The sequence below is a fragment of the Delphinapterus leucas genome, chromosome 8 (genome assembly GCF_059928025.1).
Source record: "Delphinapterus leucas isolate spDelLeu-1000000601 "Yukka" chromosome 8, BTC_Dleu_Yukka2, whole genome shotgun sequence".
Lineage (NCBI taxonomy): Eukaryota > Metazoa > Chordata > Mammalia > Artiodactyla > Monodontidae > Delphinapterus > Delphinapterus leucas.
This window is the reverse complement of record NC_143136.1, coordinates 43809394-43830897: the sequence shown is the minus strand read 5'-3', so window position 1 is coordinate 43830897 and position 21504 is coordinate 43809394. Positions and strand designations below refer to the sequence as shown.

The 21504-nt window shown below is 41.1% G+C and overlaps 1 protein-coding gene and 1 long non-coding RNA gene across 3 annotated transcripts in view; both read right to left on the bottom strand.

Moving 5' to 3' along the window:
* The window catches only part of LOC149748546 (uncharacterized), a 302762-nt gene that overhangs the window by 134561 nt on the left and 146697 nt on the right, over window positions 1-21504 (bottom strand). The gene's annotated exons all lie outside the window — the stretch shown is intronic.
* LOC149748547 (serine protease 58-like) lies at window positions 61-20496 on the bottom strand. The gene is made up of 5 exons (XM_089916062.1): window positions 20400-20496; window positions 19676-19883; window positions 18999-19252; window positions 18251-18399; window positions 61-17866 (listed from the first exon to the last, which is right to left on the bottom strand). Exons 1-5 carry the CDS (start codon window positions 20494-20496, stop codon window positions 17717-17719), a joined length of 858 nt encoding a protein of 285 aa, XP_089772188.1. The 3' UTR covers window positions 61-17716.

Below are 21504 nucleotides of genomic sequence, written 5' to 3'. Positions count from 1 at the left end.
CGGTTGTCCCTGTAATCAGTTAAGGGCTAGGGCTGTAATCAACAAAGAGATTCTGCTGCTGCCTGGCTGCTGGAGTCTGTAGCTGAACCGCCCCTCTGCTGCCATAGTAGCTGCTGCTGTTGAATTTCGAAGTAGAACATTTCTCCCTTGCTCCAACCTTCTGATCTTTCCCAATGCCTGCCATTGGCAGATACTAACAGGAAGCCACTGGCAAAGAGCCTGAGAAATGTAATTTGCAGACCTCCAGATCTAAGCAACATAGAGCAGATTATAAAATGATAAGTAAAATGCTGAGAAGCAAACTTTTTTTAAGGTCATAGCATATATTAAAATTGGATAAACCAGAGGAGATTTGGGGACCTCTATGTTGGACTTGGTAAAACCACCTATCACATTTTATTTATACTATAATTATGATAAAGAAGTACAATACAAAGTATAAGGGAAGCTATTAGATCTTGAATTTATCTGAAATTTCCAAATAAAATATTTTGAAATTTTAATGATAAATTTGATCTTGCTTCCATACACATGACTCATTTTTTGTTGCAATTTATGCTTGAGATGGCTACATGTAATTCTTATCAATGCTCTTCAATTAAGAGCTCTTCTGATTCTTGATAGTCTCTCTTAATGAGAAACTGTTCACAAATAGGTGAGAGAAAAAGTAAAACCTTTTAAAAATAGCAATTCAAAAATTCACTGCGGTTGAAAACATATTTAAAGACTAATAGCTCTTCCTTTCCTTCACTGACAAATATAATGTTGACATTTGTTGTGATACTATGAATGGTTTTGAATTTTATTAAAAATTTACAAATTCACTTAGTGTGTTACTATCATGCATGCACTGTAGTGTAGTTACAGTGCAGCTAGCTTAGATATCCCTAAAAAAAATATTGACTGCAAATGGATGGGAACATTGAATAAATATGAAAATAGAGATTTAGAGGGTTTCCCTGGTGGCGCAGTGGTTGAGAGTCTGCCTGCTAATGCAGGGGACACGGGTTTGTGCCCCGGTCCAGGAAGATCCCACATGCCGCGGAGCAGCTGGGCCATGCGCGTCCATGAGCCATCAGCGGCCATGGCCGCTGAGCCTGCGCGTCCGGAGCCTGTTCTCTGCAACGGGAGAGGCCACAACAGTGACAGGCCCGCGTACCGCAAATAAATAAATAAATAAATAAATAAATAGAGATTTAGGGCTAATGTTGGGACAGGAGCTACACAGGTCAGAAGCCTCCATCCAATCTCCCCAATCCCACCCTCTCTGCAATTTGGGCACCCAGAGCACATACTCCCCCAGCAGGACCATAGCCTCATCATTCATGTTGAGTCCGTGTTGGTGTGCTCTAAGTGGCCTGCTGAAGGAGGTGCCAGGTGGTAAAGCACCTCCTGGACTGCAATTCTTGCATCTTGACAGAGTGGAAGTAAAGGACATTGCTCTGTTTGTCATTTTCAGGAATCTTGGGGCACACCGTCACACCCCATTCCACTAGGGAATCAGTATCTAGAATACAATAACATCCACTTGTGGGCAGCTCTACCCTGAAGACCAGGAAGAACCACATGGTTTTTCTTGCTGTGGGTTTAAAAAGTTTGAGTTTAGTTCTGCTTGGAACTCTCTTCACTGATTTGTAAAACCCTATACCTATCCCCAATATACAGAGGCATATGTTGACAAAGATGCTGAACAGATTTCCGTATCTTTGTAGCAGAACTTTGCATACAACTTTGAAACAAGAATGCTGGAAAACTATGCTTTGGTTAGTGTGGTTGGCAGCTCTGAGATGGCTCCCGAGGATCTTTCTTCCTGGTATTCATGCCCATGAGTGTGGGTTGGACTTAGTGATTTGCTTCTCATGAATAGAATAGAAGCAGTGATAAGATGTCACCACCAAGATTAGGCAACAAAAGGCTTGCACCTTGCTTACCTTTTCTTGGTCTCTCACTTGCTCACTCTATTTGAAGCCAGTTGCCACGTTATGAACGGTCTTATAAGGAGGCCCTCATTGCAAGAAACTGAGGGCGGTCTCCAGCCAACAGCCAGAGAAGAACTGAGGTCCTTAGTCTAACAGCCTGGAGGAAATGAATCCTGCCAACAATTATGTGTGAGTTCGGAAGCAGATCTTCCCCAGCTGAACCTCAAAATGACTATAGTTTATTACATTGCAGCCCTGGTCAACACCTTGATTACAGGGAACCCTAAGCCAGAGGACATTAGCTAAGCTGTACCCAGATTCCTAACCAGAGAAATAGCGAGATAATATTTGCTGCTTTAAGTTTTGAGCTAATTTGTTCCTCAGCAATAGATAAATAATACCATCAGTTATCTTCAATGGGCAGAATGAAATTCATAAAGCATTTGAGAGCCTTTCACAGTATACCAGGAGCTCACTAATTGCACAAATAATGAGATAATTTGAAGAATGCCAATTTTTGAAAGAGGAAACCAGCAGTAACTCTTACTGAATCTCATGATTCTTCTATCTCCTTCAAAGACTTAGGATTGTGTTTGATAATTCATAAATAAAAATGCCTTGCAATAGATTTGGTGACAAATAACCAAACAAATACAATCTTAAAGAATACACAGAAACTTCGTATTGGTTTGCTGCAAAAAAGATAGCTGGGTTTTATCTCAGAATATTTTCTAATTGAAAGGGAGCTAATAATTTTAAAATATAGTTTAAGGCATTTGCTTACTCAATACAAAAGTAATAAGTTTATTATTAAAACACTGCAAAATACAGAAGAGCCCTTTTATGGGCTCTTGGAAAATTAACTGGAAAATTAATTGGAAAATTAAAATTTTTTTCAATTTAATTGGAAAATTAAAATTTCTTATTATCCTACATTCTAAAGCTAATCACTATCAAGATTTTGGTGTGTATTTTCAGTCATTTTTTCCTATGCGTGTGTGTGCGTGCGCGCGTGTGTGTGTGTGTGTGTATAAAACACCTTTGTAACACATATACATTTGTAACTTTTTTTTTCAAAATAGGATTATACTACCCATTTTGTTTTGGAAGCTTATGTATTTCAGCTTAATATAAAATGAGTATTTTATATGTTAGTAAAGGTTTTTCTCCAAATTTCTATGGCTACATAATATTCCATTATATGAATGGACTATGATTAATTTAGCTGCTTATACTCTATTCATTTTTGTATATTATGAAAGTGAGAAAGAGAATGCGTAATTCTTTTTTTCCTATTGCTCATGGGTCAAAAGCAAATATAGGGATGACTAAGTTGTAGCTAGCTGTGAGAATAAACAAAAGTGGTGCATGGGGCTTCCCTGGTGGCGCAGTGGTTGAGAGTCCACCTGCCGATGCAGGGGACACGGGTTTGTGCCCCGGTCCGGGAGGATCCCACATGCCACAGAGTGGCTAGGCCCGTGAGCCATGGCCACTGGGCCTGCGCATCCGGAGCCTGTGCTCCGCAACGGGAGAGGCCACAACAGTGAGAGTCCTGCGTACCAAAAAAACAAACAAACAAACAAACAAAAAGTGCTGCACGACAGAGACTGCTTTTTACCCATTATCCCTTGCGATATTCTCTTTTTTGCTCTAGGAACCCTTATTTTATTGGGGTAGCAATGATCTCAGTTTGAGAAAACAAGACAAAACAGCAAAAATCCCTGGATCTCCCATATAAGCAGAGTGATGGGATCCCATTTAGGCAATAAGAAGTCAGCAGAGTGATTGGGAGGAACATCTAGGAGAGCATCTTTTTTAGGGGAAGGGCAAAATCAATTGGTAGGTGTACTTTTTCTCTTTGCTTTTCCCTCTGCTCCTGGTTAAAAGTATGAAGACCCAATGACCAGCTCTGGCAACCATCTCGAGAGCACAAAGATGAGGATCTCGAGGACGGAATGAAAGCCATTTCTCATATGATGATCACTTCAGTGCCTAAGCATATGGAGTAGAATGGAGAGCAGAATCATTCTCACTCTGTAAATTGTTCTTTCTTTCTTTCCCTCTCTCATGTATATCTAAAGTTGCATAAGTTAAATGTACATATACCCTCTCTGTATTTATATCTGTCTTAATCTGACACCACTTCAGAAAGCCAATGGTTTCTATTGTATACCTACATGACCAAAGACTTCTTTAAAAGGGTTAAAAATTCCCAAAGGCCAATGGTAATTTGCACGGTGCACTTATGAGTTAAGAGTGTCTTTTGCATTTTATGTAGTATGTGTGCTTATGTGTACTGGGTGATGAAAGATAGGAAGAGGGGAGAGGGTTTGCCTCACTGCCAGTAGCCCTATCCATTTTTGAACTCCTTAACTATCAGCTTAGATTCATTGAGTTTGACAGGTTAGTTCAACTGTGATAACCTGACTTAGCCATTAGCCAGATTGCCCAGGAATGTGCTGACATCAAGGGTAAATGTAGGAGGTGCAGAAAGTTGTTTAAGCATAAGGTAACTGTTCAGGTGAGACAAGAATAGTTCCTGTAGCCTTAGACTGTGAGGAAAGATGACCCAGTCTTGGGCCAAAATTGGGAGAGAGCCATGTAACATTAGAATTCAAAGGCATCATTGAGAGAGAGAGCATCCAATCCAGATGTGAGCAAACTTTACTTGGAATCAAGGAATATAAAAGTGTTTATAGGTTTCAGTTTTCCCCTTCCAAGCTGAAAACAGTTTTTTAGGTTTCATGGAGAAATGTAAAGTCTTAGAACTTACATTACCCAATTAATTGAATTGAAAAACATTAATGAGAGAGTAACACTGCTTCTTAGCCACTAAAATGTTAATACATGAGCGTATTTATGAAGCAGCTCACTACACTCAGCTTTATAATTTTTCATCTTGAAATTATATTTCAGGCTGTATTGCAAAGGTAGATGATGGTCCCCGGATTGGAACTGATAATCATTTGATGAGAAAGGTACATAGGTGTGCCCAAAGTCACAGTGCTGATGGATGTCTCTAGGCCTGGAACACTAGTTTCTTGACTCCCAATTCAAGGCTTCCCGGAACCATTTTAGTAAATTCAGGAGTGGACAGGTAGAGTAGTTTGGGACTTGAGTGACTATTATTTGCATAGAAAGCGTTTTATATTGGACAACTGTTTTTATTTAATTGTTACAGCAACTACTGTCAATTCCCTTATTAAAAATTAAGTTAAAATTAATAAAGTGGGCTTGGGTTTGTTAGGTTTTGATCTTCATAGTGAGTTATTTTTAAAATAACCATTAGTTCTGGATATTTGGGGGAACATGCCATCCAATACTTTACTATCAAAACAGCATCATTTTATACTGTTTTTGTACCTTCCAGTCCAAGCTGGCAGTGTTTTAGTAGATAAAATTCTCTCAAAAAATGTGTGGGACTCTTGTGAATCTCACTGCAGTTCATCCATTAGACAAAAGCAACACCTACAAAATCCCTTCTCTACCTTCTGTCCTGCAGAGACTTCTGAGGGACAAGTTCTTAAACTTCTTGGAGGCAGTAGTGTTTGATTAAGAGGATCTGTGAGGCACACCCTTCATCTTTTTAAAGGCCCATTGTGTGATTTAATAGTACTCTGAGGATCCACTTTTGACCTTTGAAAATCTTAACAAAGGGTTTTATAGTCATACTTGTGGCTTTATCTTTAGACCTTTTCTCCTGGCAATGCCTCGGATCTGAACTTTACTCAAAAACCATTTCTTGATTTTATCAACTTTTGCTGTCTGAAGAGGCTGAGAGTTCTTTAAATCATCAGTTTAACAGTCCTTCTCTCAATTTATCTCTTTCCTTTCACATCTTACTATAAGCAGGCTGTATCTTCAACACTTTGCTTGGACAGCTTCTTAGCTAGATCATCAAGTTCATTAGGCATATTCTCTGCTTTCCACTTAACTGAAGACAACAGTGTTGCTAAGATTTCTGCCACAGTATAACTAGGATCTCCCTTCCTCCACTGTTCCTCACTTCCCTTCAAACCTTCACCACCAGCATTCTCAAAGTTCAGATTTCTACTAACAGTCTGCTCAAAGCAATTTAGGTTTTCTTTAATATGCTTCTCAAAATCCTTCTAGCCTCCACCACCCATTGCTTGGTTCCAAAGCTATTCCCACACTTTTAGGCATTTGTTATGGCAGCACACCACTCTCAGCACAGAGTTCAATCAGACAAGAAGAACCACTAGGATGGATATATGTATGCATGTATGTATATACAGGGGTTTGATCTTCCTGAATTGTGGGAGCTGGTTAAGAAGTCTCTTAAGCCTATTGTCTTCACATCTGAACCTGGAGCTTGAAGTCTAACTGTCAGGCAGAGTCTGGAGGGGATGATGGAGATCAAGAACAAGCTAAAACCCAAAAGCATGAGGTCTGAGCCGCATGAGAACAGACTGAAACCCCTGCCAATTCTTATTGCCTCTAACCTTGGTGGTGTGAATATCCTGCAGAAGCCAAGGCTGTCACAGAGATAAACACTCACACCTGGCCCAGGAGTCAGCCACTCAAGGAGAATCCAGAGGAAGATGGAGCTGTTGCTGCCTTACACCCAGCTGCTGCCTCATACCAATGAGGTGAGTCAGCAGATCGGCAACAAGGTGTGTGAGCTACAAAATGGCTGAAGCACTCTAGATCTCCCACAAAAATCTCCCTGTGGCCTGCCCTAAATGGAAACATACAGGAAAGGGAATTCTGTGGAAAGTAATTCATACTGGTTAAATTGGCACATTCTAAGTCACCATAATCCATTGCAGTCCAGCCAGTGAGGAGGAGGAAGGAAAGGAAGAAAAGCTCATCCTCCTCCATTTAAAGACACTACTTCAAAGGGATACTTAACCCTGTGGGCTAAAACCTAGTCAGGGAGATGGGAAATATAGTCTTCACTCCAGTGGTCATGGGCATAGGAATTCTGTTCCTGGGAAAGGAAGAAGGATGAATATTGAAGACAACTCACAGTTTCTGCCACAACACATTTGGCTCTGCCTAGAATGTCTTTTCCTCCTTCTCTGCTTGGCAAGCTCTAGTTCACCCCTATAGGCTTGGCTCAATTATCATCCTTCCTGCAAAGCCTTCACTCTGTTTTCCCATTGGGTTTTAAAGTCCCTCCATCTTGGCATTTTCTTGTTTATTCATTTAACAAGTTTTAAGTCCTTCCATATGTCAGGCATTGTTCTGGGAACTGGGGATTTAGCAGTGACCAAAACAAAATCCTTTCCTTTGCAAAGCTTATTGCATCGTAATTATTTAATATCCTTTTTACTCTAAGGCTATCTCAAATTAAGACAAGAAGGGCAAGATTCACAGATAACTTCAAACATTTTTATTCCCAACTAAATGTAAAAATCCGTTACCCAGAATTAAGATTAAATAATTGGGTAAGGCTTCTAAAGTACTTCATATTCTTTCCTATTAATCACCCAGGTAATATTTGTGATTTACAAATTACATCTCTTTTAGGAAGTCATGGACCCTGAAAGGACCTTGGAGATTATGTAATTAAACCACCTCAGTTTAGATGAGAAATCCGAGTCTTGGATCACAAGATTATTTACTCAGGATTATGTGCCAAGTTAGTGTCAGGACTAGAAGTAGAATCCAAGAATACTGATTCTTGTACAGGTGCCCTTGATGTATTGCATTTTTGTGAAAAAAATCACGGTAAAAAATATACTCCCATTATGTTTATAAAAATCAGTCTTTCCAAAAATTATAGCATCAGAATTTGTTAAAAAAACTGCTACAAGAATAGGGGTATTTGAGGTGAGTGTGTGATAGTATTAAGGACATTTTCTAGTTCTAGTATGTGGAAAAAAGATATAAATAATTTGAAAATAAACACATTAGAGAACAGTAATATAGAGTTGTAAAATGTCAGCTACATTTTAAGGGTGACAGATGACACTTTACATCAAGGTCTATGTAGCCCTTTCCTAAAATTTCCTGGATTCTATTAGATCTGCTTTATGTTAATTTGAGATCTGTAACAGTGCACACGCACACACACACACACACACACACACACACACTCAAAAACAGAAAAGCAGAGTTAATTTAAGACTGATATAAAAAATAAAGCCATTATGCAGAGTTTTGAGCAGCCACTGAATTCTAACACATATCCTTGCTCTTTGACCTTTGCTCCCACTGCACAACAGATGCAGTCTAAAACACACGCCCCCACGTGCACACCTACACTTTCAGCCATCACGCATCCCTCACACACAGCTCTGACGCCTTTGTTCCACCTTCTTCATCTATGGGAGATAGCATGAAGGAGAAATGAAAGTCACGAGCACAGATGCATAATGTATAAATGTGCGTACTACACAAAGCCTGTGGAAAAAGCTTTCAGTGAAATAAACTTTAATTTATTTCAGAAAAATTAATTTTCAGTAGAATCAATGAAAATATAGCTAGCTCCTCCAGACCAAATTCATGAGCCTAGATGGGAAGATTGTGATTCAGTTTAATCCACTCCATTTTTATAACAATATATCTGAACAAATATAATAAATTGATGGTTTCCTGAGAAAGGGGTTTAAAACAGTACTATTAAATTAGCTCTAAAGAAAATAATAGTTTTATCTTTTTATGATGGTGCAGGAAGACGTTAAATTGAATGCATTAGGGGTTTTGCCCCGAAGCCTGAAGTTTTTCTGATTCTCTACTACATTTAGGTTTAGGAGGATACAATTAGGTCAAATATTAGATTTCAAAGCACACAAATACGAAAAGTCAACAATGCTATTGCTAAAAATACACAAGCCAGGAACTGTGGCAAATTCAAAATTATCAAATAAGATGAATGTTATAAAATCTCTCTAAAAGTGGTGGCCATTGACTGTATATTACTACTGCTGATAAAGCATCTTGTATTTTGCATGACAAATTTTTGTTTATAAAGAATCTTAAAGGTTCTGGAAATCAATAAAATTATGAAAAACGGACTAGAAAGGTGTATATTTCCTCCACTAATGAGTAGAAATAGCTCACCTTCAGCACAGGCTAAGACTCTAGGGAATGAATGGACTTCTTTTGTTTACAAGTAGCAGAAAACCTGACCCAAACTGGCTTAAGAGGAAGTTTATTGTCTCCTGTAACTGAAAGGCCCAAATGTAGGTTCCAGACTTCAAGCATAGCTGGATTCAGGCTAAACAATTCACAAGTGGTTGGTTGCTCTCCATCTTTTAACTCTGCCTCCTGTGTGGCTTCACTATCATGCTCCACACAGTTGTGCTCCAGTCCTACCATCCTCTCAAGTTCAAGACCAAAAAGCAAGAGCAAGTCAGCTTCCCCAGGAACTCAGAGTTACTGACTTGAGTCTTGTGCTCATTCCTGAGCCAATCACCATGGCTAAGAGAATGTGATGTACTGACTGGTGTAGGCCTGAGAAGTATGTTTTACATCTGAGTGAGGACAAAGGTGTAGTCTTCGTCAAGCACATGGACTAAATTGGGGAAGAGTGAGGAAAGAGTAAAATTAAGTATGAAAATTGGGAGCTGTTGCTGGAAGATGGAGAGTAGATGGGATTCTGGAATACAAAACACACATTTATGGGGTAATCTATTATAGGGGGAAAACTCAATCGTGGCCATGGAGATATGGTTTTACTGGTTTGGTCAGGACCAATTAACAAGTAGTCTCAGATCAAAGGTGATGATAAAAATGCAGAGTGAACCCACTATATAGCCAAGGAAACTGATGATCAGTGGCATATCTGCCTAATAAATGGGTGAACCTTGGCTGTACAATGACAATCATACCACTTACAACTCATTTTTTTAGTGAGGATTAATAAACCAATGCATGTGAGAGTATAGGTGGTTAAAAAATACCCTTTGAGTCAAATTTTCCTTTCTTAGGTTGAGAATTCTTTAGACTAGGAGGTACGCCTGATTCTTCTTCTTTTTAAAAAAAATCTCTAGAACCTAGGATAGTATCTAATATATAGTAGAAATTTAACGTGTGTTGAACAAACAGGTGTTAGGTATATTAGTTAGGTTATAGGATAAGCTGTTGCAACAAAGAGACCCCAACATATACTGGCTCAAACAAGATACACGTTCATTTCTCTCTCACAGAGCAGTCTGGAGCCTCTGGGCAGTTTTGGTAGGAAGGTAGCTCTGCTCCTGTAAATCATGCAGCTTCCTTCTGTTTTATTCTACCACCTTTTCCTTGTTTTCCTCATAGGCATGGTTGAAGCTGGCTAACCACCATCGCAACTGTGTTCCAGCCCGTGGGAAGCTGCAAGAAGATTTGAAGGGCAAACAGCTTCCTTTTAGGAATGTGATACAGAGAGACGGGGGTGGGTGTGTTTCAGTGGGCTGTCTGTGCAGTGCCCTGGGGGTTGTTAGCCTATCAAGAACTGTCTCTTTATTTGTTACAGACCTGTTGGACCTGGGAATGCAAGCCCCCCTGGCCACCAGAGCCAGGTAATCAAGGGACATATCCTGGGTGGCAGCTGAAAAGACCTGGGCACTGGAAGTAAAAACCAGGGCAGGGCTTCCCTGGTGGCACAGTGGTTGAGAATCTGCCTGCCAATGCAGGGGACACGGGTTCGAGCCCTGGTCTGGGAATACCCCACGTGCCACGGAGCAGCTGGGCCCATGAGCCACAACTACTGAGCCTGTGCGTCTGGAGCCTGTGCTCCGCAACAAGAGATGCCGTGACAGTGAGAGGCCAGCGCACCGCGATGAAGAGTGGCCCCCACTCGCCGCAAGTAGAGAAAGCCCTCGCACAGAAACGAAGACCCAACACACCCAAAAATAAAAATAAAAACCCAACTAAATTAAAAAAACAAAACAAAACAGGGCATCAGATATGTGTAAAAACTCCCCTCCCGGAGATACTGGCACTCTGGAGCAAGGCAGAGGGAGAGCGTGAAGATAGCACCTGTCTTTCAAAGTCTCTAGAAAGGATTACAGTCAGCCCTTAGACGTGTTTAACTAGAAGCCTGCCCCTCAGGCTGCAGCTATGATGATAATCTGATAGGCCTCTTTCACAGAAAAGACTGAATGCCTGGGTCTATTGCCTTTTGCTGTGCCCTGAAGGAAGTAGCCTTTTAAGAATTCTTCCTCCATTATAAGCCCCACTAGCCAACAGAGCCAAGTTATGTAGAGGTATCCCCTGGTGGCAGACATAAAAACTGGGCACCAGATGTAAAGCCAGGGCACCAGACATGTATAAAAACTCCCCTCTGGGAGATACTGGCACTATGGAGAACAGCAAAGAGAGGGTTCAGAGATGGCAACCACTGGCTGAAGTGAAGCAGAGAGACAGGATAGAGATGGCACCCACTGGCTAAAGGAGAAAAAAAAGAAAAAGCCTTAGATTAAAAACAAAGAAAAGATGGCATCCACTGACTGGAGAAAGGCCAAGGGTTAAGTGCAAAATGATGGTCACCAGTCTCCATCCCTGGAGAGCACCTAAGCAGGCCCCAAATGTGTGTCAAATCAGATGCCTGCCCCTCAGGTCAATGCTCCCAGACAAGCAGATGAGCTTCTCCCATACAGAGTGGATGACTGCTGTGCTGGGTCCTGGGGGCAGGTGAGCCCTTTAAGAGCCATTCCTCAGATTGCTATAGCCTGTGGGTCTCGTTGGTTTTCAAAGCTAGATGTTTTGGGGCTGTCTCTCAGGTGCAGGTCTTAAAAGTTGGGGTACCGATGTGGGGTTCAAACTTTTTGCTTCTCAGTGAGAAGCTCTGGGTTTTGAGGGAACCCAGACTGTGGGTAGCTGTGCTGGGGGTGAGGCTTAAAGTGGATTGTGTCCCCCACTTAGACGTGGGCCTTCTCTCATTTGCCTGATGCATAGGAGTCACTCAGCCAGTTTTCAGGGTTTGTTTGTTGGTTTCTATTTTTCGCAAAGAAAGTTGTTCCAAATATAGCTTTAGATTTGGTGTGTTTATGGAAGGAGGTGAGTTCAGCATACTCTTACATCACGATCTTGAACCATCTTGAACCATCTTGAACCACCGTCTTGATGCTCTTATACATTTCCCTCTCATGAACATGGGTCTTATTCTTAAAGGGTTAATTTCTAGGAATGATTAACCCTGATTTTGTCATTTCTCCATATGAAAGTTCTAAGGAATGTAGGAAGTATTATTTGAGTTAAGAATTATATTTTCAGCCAAAGAATTGATAAATATACTTACAGTCTGTTCAATGTTGAAGGGATTTGTCCCAAATCAATAAAACATATTTAAGGCAATTAGACTGCCCCAGATTTTCTGCCCCAGATTTTCTGGGGCAGTCTAATTTTAGATATCTGGTATTGTCACCAATCCTATAAAATATTATAGAGCATGTACCACCTATATATGTATATTTATTTATTTATATATGTATGTACTAACATAGATATGAACTGATGTGTCATGTCACAAAACATAAAGTAAAACAGAAAAATTTAAAGGACGAGCTAAAATAATTGTAAACAAAAGTTCTAATATTCACTTCTCACACTCTCCTGGGGCTCATACACATACTACATTAAACCACTGTATCAGTCAGTAAGAGAATCTGGGCCAGAACCCAGGTCTCCTGACTTCAGAGGTGTTTCATCTGAACTTACTGCTTTTCATCTTTCTAATATCTAATGGAACTAAAGTGTAAGGCAGGCTTTGTTCCAGACAAGATGGAGTAAGTGCATACCTCCTGCTAATAACAACAATAATAATAACAAAAAACCCTGAACAGGGAGAAAGATAAGAGTTTGGGATTAACATATACACACTACTATATATAAAATAGGTAAACAATAGGACCTACTGTATACAGGGAACTATACTCAATATCTTGTAATGACCTACAGTGGAAAAGAATCCGAAAAAGAATACATATATATGTATATATTTATGGGTGTGTGTGTATGTAAAACTGAATGACTTTGCTGTACACTTGAAACTGACACAACATTGTAAATTAACTACACTTCAACAACAACAACAAAAAAAACCAGCAAACAAACCCTGAACAAAACACACATCACTTACCAGAAGATCTGAAAAGTGGAGAAAAGAAGATGAATTAGCTAGAAAATGTGAGACCTGAGGAATAGGTTTCCTGAGTATTTTTCTTGCCCTCTATATATCCAAGCCTGTGTGTTAGAAAAGTTTGCAATCTGGAAATACTAGTGGGAAAGGACAAAAACATCCCCAAGAAAATTCTGCCCTCTCCAGCCAAAGGACCAGGAAAGGGGCAGCCTTTTAGCAGAAATCAGAAATCAGAAAACAGAAATCTTTTAGCTGTATGTGGTAGGCAGAATTCTAAGCCATCCCCCCGCAAATTTCCTGCCAGTGATGCCCTGACCTGGAACTGGGAATTTGATGGACTTTACCTCTGTGATTAGTCTATGTTATACGGTATAGTTGATCTTAAGATATGGAGATTATCCAGGTGGTCCTGGTCTTACACACGAGTCTTTTAAAAGTCAAGAATTTTTTTGAGAAGAGAAGTCAGAGAGATTCAAAACATGAGAGGGATTCAACATGAAGGAGGTTTTCTTTTGCTAAGATGCAGGGGTCCACATGGCAAGGACCTGAGAGTGGCCTCTAGGAGCTCAGGATGGTCCCCAGCTGACAGCTAGCAAGACATGGGGACCTCAGTCTTACAACTGCAATGTAATTAATTGAATTACAAGGAAATTAATTCTGCCAGCAACGTGAAGGAGTTGGAAGCGGGTCTTTCCGTAATTGAACTTCCAGGTGGAGATATAGCTTGTCCACATCTTGGTTTTAGCCTTATGAGATCCTGAGCTACGGGACTCTTGACTCAGGGAAACTAAGAGATAATAAATTTGTGTTCTTTTAAACCACTAAGTTATTGGTAACTTGCCATTCTTGAGACAAACACTATGAAAAAGACACGCCCTCCTTCACCCCAGTGGTGCTGCAGTAGTGGAGCTGGGTGGCAGAACTCTGACTTCCACTGCTGTATTAGTTTCCTGTTGCTGCTATAACAAATCACCACAATCTTGGTAGTTTAAAACAACACAAATGTATTATCTTATAGTTTTGGAGATCAGAAAGCCAAATGGATCTAAAACCAAGGCTAAAACCAAGGTGTCCACAGAGCTGTATTCTATCTGGAGGCTGTGGGGAGAGTCTGTTTCCTTGGTTTTTTCCCCAGCCTTTAGAAGTTTCCTACATGCTTTGGCTCATTGTCCCTTCCTCCATCTTTTTTTTTTTTTCTTTTTGATAAATTTATTTCTTTTTGGTTGTGTTGGGTCTTCGTTGCTGTGCACGGGCTTTCTCTAGTTGCCACGAGAGGGGGCTATTCTTCATTGTGGTGGCTTCTCTTGTTGCAGAGCACAGGCTCTAGGCATGTGGGCTTCAGTAGTTGTGGCACACGGGCTCACTAGTTGTGGCTCACAGGCTCTAGAGCACAGGCTCAGTAGTTGTGGTGCATGGGCTTAGTTGTTCCACAGCATGTGGGATCTTCCCAGACCAGGGCTCGAACCTGTGTCCCCTGCATTGGCAGGTGGATTCTTAACCACTGCGCCACCAGGGGAGCCCCCTTCCTCCATCTTTAAAGTATATCACTCCAACCCCTACTACGGTGATCACATCCCCCCTCCCTTTTTTGACCCTTTTGTCTTCCTCTTATAAAGACGCTTGTGGTGACATTGGGCCCACCTGGATAATCCGGTATAATCAAGATCCTTAATTTAATCACATTTGGAAAGTCTCTTTTACCATGTAAGGTAACATATTCATAGGTTCTGAGGATTAGAATGTGGAATAGCTCTGTAGAGGCTTAATAAACCAAATTTGAACCACAGCCCACAAAAGCAGGCCAGGATATACATTCTGGATATAAGCAGCTTAACTACATACTAAATTAGGAAATGTAAATAAGAACCAGAGTCTTATAATATAAAATGTTCAGGATATAGTCCAAAATTACTCACTATATCCAGAAAATTTTCACTCAAATAAGAAAAGACAATCAAGAGTTACCAACACCGAGATGACAACAGACGTCAGAATTATCAGACAGGGATTTTAAAGCAGCTATTACAAAAAGGTTGTAATAAGCAATTACAAATACTCTTGAATCAAATGAAAAACACAGAAAATCTTAGAAAATATTTATAGAATATATAAAGAAGAACCAAATGGGAATTTTAGAACTTAAAAATATAAAAACTGAAATAAAAACTCACTGGTGGGTGTTTTGATAGTACCCAGGATTTAATTTATAGAGGAAACTGAGTGAGGACACTGAGAGGTCAGTGCTACTGAAGGAAGAGTTTATTTAAGGGGCATGCTGTGCCATGCAGGGATAGATGAATAAGTGCCAGGGTCAGGTAGGAGGCAGGAGGTGTGAGGGGAAAGCATGGGCAGAAGCCATTTTAGCTTCCAAAAGAAGGAATGGGTAGGCAAGTTTGAGCAACCTTAGGATTGGATAGTTTTAATGACTTCAGGGGGCTCAGGGTTACAGTGGTGGTCTCTACTTGTCCAGTACTTGGCCCCGGGATTGATTTAGGGCAGGGGAAATATTGGCTTGATGTGTGAATGTTAGGTAAAAGAGGTTGTTGGGTGTATGGGCTCTGGATTGGTTGGCTTGCTTATAAAAAGCACAAGGTAGGGGAGTCATTTGCTATCTCAAGGAATTAGTTAGTTCTCGGAGGGCCAGTCTCTCTCTGCTTGGCATGGCCCCCAAGATGTGAAAGCATCATAAAGTATAAAAAATAAAAAACATAATTAAAACAATGGCTCAATAGCGAAATGGGATGCCAGAAGAATCAAGTGAACTTAAAGATAGAGCAATAGAAATTATCAATACAAACAAGAGAAAGAAAAGAGATTTATAAAAAAATGAATAGATCCCTGGGGACCTGTGGGGTAGTAACAGAAGATCTAACATTCATGTTATCAGTTTCAGAAGAAGGAAAAGAACACTGAGCAGAAAAACATTTGAAGAAATGATGGCTCAAATTCAGTAAAAGATATAAACCTCCAGATTTGAGAAATTGAGTGTACCCCAAATAGAATAAATTTTAAGGGATTCACACCCAGATACATCATAATCAAACTTCTGAAAATGAAGGACAAAGAAAAACTTTTGTAAGCAACCACAGCCAGAGAGAAACAATGCATTACCGACTGAGGAACAATGACTCAAACAGCAGCAGATTTCTCCTCAGAAACTTGAAGGACAGAAGGAAGAGGCAAAGATTTTTCAAGTCCTGAAATAAAAGCATTGTCAATCCAGAATTCTTTATCCAGTAAAATATATCCTTCAGGAAGGAAGGTGAAGAAACACTAAGAGAATCTGTCACCAGCAGACCTGTTCTACAAGAATGGCTAAATGAAATTCTTCAGACAGAAAGGAAATGATAAGGAAAGGACACTTGGAACACCACGAATGAAAAAAAGAGCAGTGGAGTCATAGGGATTACATATTGTATAACACTCTCAAAGTGACAAAATTATAGTGATTGGAGAATAGATCAGTGGTTGCAAAGCATTAGGATTGGAAGAGGGTGTGATTATTTAAGTGTGTAACACAAAGAACTTTCTTTCTTGTGATGGAACAGTTCTGGATTCTGATTGTGGTGATGGTTACAGGAATCCACAATCGTGGTAAGATTTCAAATTTAGCCCCTAAAAAGAGTGTATATAAAGAAAGACTGGCAAAATCCAAATAAGGTCTGTATCTGAGTGAATAGCATTGTACAATACCACTGTGAATTTCCTGGTTTTGACCTGTTACTGTGGTTATAGGAGATACTATCATTGGGGCAATATTAGGTACACAGAAACTCTCTTGTAATAATTTTTGCAACTTCTTGTCTTAAACATTTCCAAAACAAATTGTTATAATGACAGTATAGGACATATTTTAGTTTTTTAAAAATTTAATAATTTATAAAGGTAGGATAAGAGCAGGTGAAAGCAGAGTTTGAAGAAAATCAGCTGAACTGGCAATTGGTATAGGAAAGATTTTAGTTCAGTGAGATCATTCTGTGCACACCCCCTCTAATCTACACATGCATATGTACATATGCACACTCATGCACACACAGGAACACAGTTATAACCACGTAGGTTTCAGTATTTCCTTGTTGTTTCTACTATTCACTTTCTAGCCATCTATCTTAGATTTTTCTGTGCTTACATTAGGAAAGATCTCTCAGGAGATTATTCATCTTTTCCTATTGGTGGTCTTACCCATTTAACTCCTCCCTCAGCCCCTTATGCTTCATCTCCTAATCCTTTTGAAGCCTTTATAATTCTCATTGCCATAAAATTCTAGCCTCCATTTCTAAGAACAATATTGCCAGCAGCCTATTTAACATCCCAGAATTTGCTACCGCCTTATTAGATATGATAGAGTGAGAGAGCACAGGCTGAAGCCTGACTCAACACTAAGTGATGTCAGACAAAGGAGTCACCCTACAGGTGCTCACAATCTCACTGTCACATTCCTAAGGCCCATATGTCCTCTGGAGGGTTGTGGTGGGGAGAACAGCTCCAGAAAAGTCTGAGGAAAACACAGCAGGTAAGTAGAAAGTAGGAAGAGAGGAAAGGAGTGGTGAGAAGTCATCCCATTTATCAGAACATTATTCAGCTCAAATCCTTTGATGATCATTCAGGCTGGGACTGAGAAAGGAGAAGAACAGTCAAGAGAAAAGAAGGAACAGAAAACTTCTTATAGCCAGAGTCTATTCCCATCTTGTTTTGAGGCTAGAGGGAACAAAGGGTCAAGGATGGTAGACCCAATTCTGAGGTTGCTGGGAGAGGGAATAGAGGGAGCTCAGTAGGTGTTGATGACTTTGAGGATCCAGTCTGTATAGTGAGAAACCTTGGTGTAGTGGCCAACATCACCCCTCAGAATATACCCTTCTGACCAGGATAAGATCCCTTGGAGCTGATACTGGCACAGAATTGGGGCAGCAGCTACTTCCTGTTAGAAAGAGGAAAGATGGGTCAGGAAGAGTAGCCAGAACAAAGATGACCTAGTACCAAGTCCCCATCTGAGGAGCCCAGAACAGAAAGATTTAGGTGATAAAGGTTGGAAGAAATATCTGGTGGCCATCTTGGGCCCATCCTATCACTCACCCTAGGCTACATCAGAGGAAGCCATGGAGAAATGAGAACACTCAGCTGTTTCCACCTTGACATCTAAGTTCATTCATGATTGGAAGGAGGACACATTCCTTCCTGGACTGCAATTACCTTGATCTCTTCTTGGATGTAGACAGGAAATTGGATTGGGTTGAGGGAGATATGTGGACCCAAAAACAGTGTCCCAGAGCAAACTTAAGAGGGGCCAACGGAAAAGAGTTACCTTACATGAGTGTGTGCTCTCCAGAGATGATCCTGCACAGAACATGTTCTCTGTGATTTTAAAAGGCATTTTTCCTATAGGGGAATCTTGGCAATATTCATTAGGGAAGCAAAAGACAGTCTGGTTTATCTCGACATCAGGTTTTACATCTGAGCACATGCACATACACGGGGTGGGGGGGAGGGGAGAGAGAGAGAGGGACTTTGTTTTCCTTTGATCCTTCACATATCCATCTCCCTTTCTTCTCTCCTTCCCTTCCTCTTACCTGTAATTGACCTCTCTTTCATTCAATGAAAGAAAAAACCAAAATGAAAAGGAACCAGAGAAGAAGAAAAGAGACAAAATGAGAACACCAACATTTGGTTCCAGTGTTGTAAACTACATGCCTTGGGCTTGTAACTGTGCATGCTTTTACTTGTAAATGCATGTCTGTAAGTTTCTAATGAATGAGCCACATTCAGCCAGCAGGGTGACCCTCCAACCCCTTCCTCACCCATATACCCCTTCACCCACATCTGAGTGGTAAATGAGTCAAGAATACTGGATTCTAGAGACCTCCAGCCATAAATAGTCATGTTACCCCTAGGTATACCTTATCACCAATTTCCACACGAATAAAATTAGAAGTTAAGATATATAAGTTCTCAGGACCCTAACAGCTTTCTTGATCTATAGTAACAATTATCTGATAATCCTCACTGAGCAGACATTCAAGGAGCACTAAGCGTCTGTCTTGAGGGTCACTCACTGGAATTCTTCCATGACCAGCCCCAGCCAAAGACTGTGCAATTGTTCAGTCTTCTGTCAGTCGTGGTACGGGGCAGAGCCACCAGCTTCACCTGATCATTGAGCTGTAGGGGATCTGTCAGCTTGATGAGCATGATGTCATGCTCAGCAGAATCCCAGGTGAAACTTGGATGTTGGATAGCAAGCATGGGTCTTAGGTTCTTCATCTTGTTTTGGAAACTCCCTTTTAAAGTAGCAATCTCTATCTCAAGAAATCTAGAACAGGCCATGAAGGATTAGTAGAGGAAATAGATATTATTCTATTGTTCAACTTGCATCCTTTCTCGCCCTAACTTGCTTTGTGACTTTACACAAGTTCCTTCCTAAACTTGCCAAGACCCCCATCTCCTTGCCTGGCAAATGACAATTTCCATTGCTGTTCTATAATTCTTTGATCCGTACCACATTGCATATAGTCTTTTCTTCCCTATTGGTTCATTCCCTGGTCCTCAGCTTCCCCAATCCCCTCCGTCTACATCATCCTACCCAGAAATCTAACTCATAACCACCTAGAACTATTTCCTTCCTCCTTCCAACCACTTCTTAGGCTTGAGAGTCCCCTGGGCAAGTATCTTCAGGGCTGAGCAATCCCAGTGACTAAGGGGGAACACCTCTCCCTCCAGGACCCCCATCACTCATGGTAAGACGCAGTGCGCTGCAGTGAGAACCCATTGTTTGTGGATCGGGGTCCCCAAACAAGCCTCATTTTCTGAGTTCAGGAAAACCAGAAAAGTTGATACAATTTTGCTGTTCGCCTGGCTGAATTGCCTGACTGATTTTGCTTGCTCTGGTGTTGGTGTTATGGTTGTTGCTGTTACTGCTGTCAGATGGGGAAAGAAGGCAGAATCTTAGAGACAGGGGCAGACGTTCCAGAGCATGGACATCTGAGATGTTTTATGTGGAAGTGCTTTGAAATGGTCAATGTGTTTTTGGTAGTTAAAGTACTATTAAACTATTTTAGAATCCTTTTGTTAATTTCTCCTTGGACTTCCCTCTGTATTTGTGTCCTCCTTCTTACTCACTCCTCCTCTCCCTTCCTTTCTTCCTTTTGATTCTTCCTTCTTTTCTTCAAGCTTCCTTCCCAGCTATACAGCAAAATCACACTTTTTGCCAATATCCACCATCTATTTGTGTAAAGTTTCATCTTGGTCTGAATCTTCTCTTGTGCTGGTGGAGCCAGGGGAAAAATCAGTGGACTCTAGTTATCTCTGAATGTGCTAGGAAACTACCAATCCCTGGGGTCCTGAATTCTTATCTTTCTGATGATCTCTTCACCCCTGTTATCTAGGGGTGAAGAGATCCTACACTTTCTTCCAATATGACCTTTTCAAAATTTTAAGCCAAAATCGGAACCTGCACTCACGAGTCACTGTCAGAGTAGTGAGGAGGCTGTTCATGTCTGCTGTCTCCACACCCTCTTCCAGCGAGAAGACCTGGGAAGGGAGTGAACTACCAACCATCCTGATGCTCTGGAAGCTTTGCAAGGGGAGAAATTACAAAAAGGGGTGGGGAGGTTCAAGGGAGCAAGTGGCTCTGAACTAAGGGAGGATGACTTCAGAGGGCGGAAAAACAGTCCCTATCTCTCTAGAGGGTCTGCCTTCCCACTGCAGTCTGGGAAATTTATCCAGGGTGAGATGCCTGACCCCCAGGGGGATGTACTATAAATCAAGAACTTTGTTCTCCTTTATTAGCAAAGAGAAATCTCAACTGACCAATCCTGTCTGCCCTAGTCTACTGTCTCTAGTAACACTTCAGCCCCCTGGTTCCCTTAGGTTTACTCACCTGTCCTCACTCAGTGTGGCTGATCTCTACCTCTCTGTGTGACATTTACTAGCCCTCAGCTTAAAAATAAACTCCCTCTTCTATGAGGTACAGACCCCCCTCACCTAACACACTGAGCCCTCCCCCATGTCACACTGACCCTTATCATGTGAGGACCCTTGCCCTCATGTCACACTGGCTCTACCCCCATGTCATCCTCTCCTTATGTCACACTGTCCCCATCCCATGTCATCTTTCTCTATCCCCAAGATACCACTGACCTCTCCCTGAATATTTGCAGAGCCAGTCAGAGACAGACAGGGTATGCTTAGCACAGACCTCCCTTGGAATGAAGTCAAAGGGATACAGAGTAGAATGTACCAGTCAGCATTTGCTACACAGCAAATTTCCTCAAAACTTAGTGGCTTAAAACAGCAGTCAGTTATTTGCTCACAATTCTTTGGGTTGCCAACTTGGGATGGACTCAGCTGCGCAGCTCTCCTGCCCTCAGCAGGGCTTAGTCATGCATCTGTGATCAGCTGACAGTCAATGGTCCCATGAACACACCTGGTGGTTGGCTGGTCGTTGGCTGGAGCGATGGGTGTAACTGGGCCACATGTCTATCATCATCCAACAGACTAGCTCAAGATCATTTATATGACGGTAGTTGACAGTGTTCCCAACATCAGCAAAATGCTAAGTCCCAA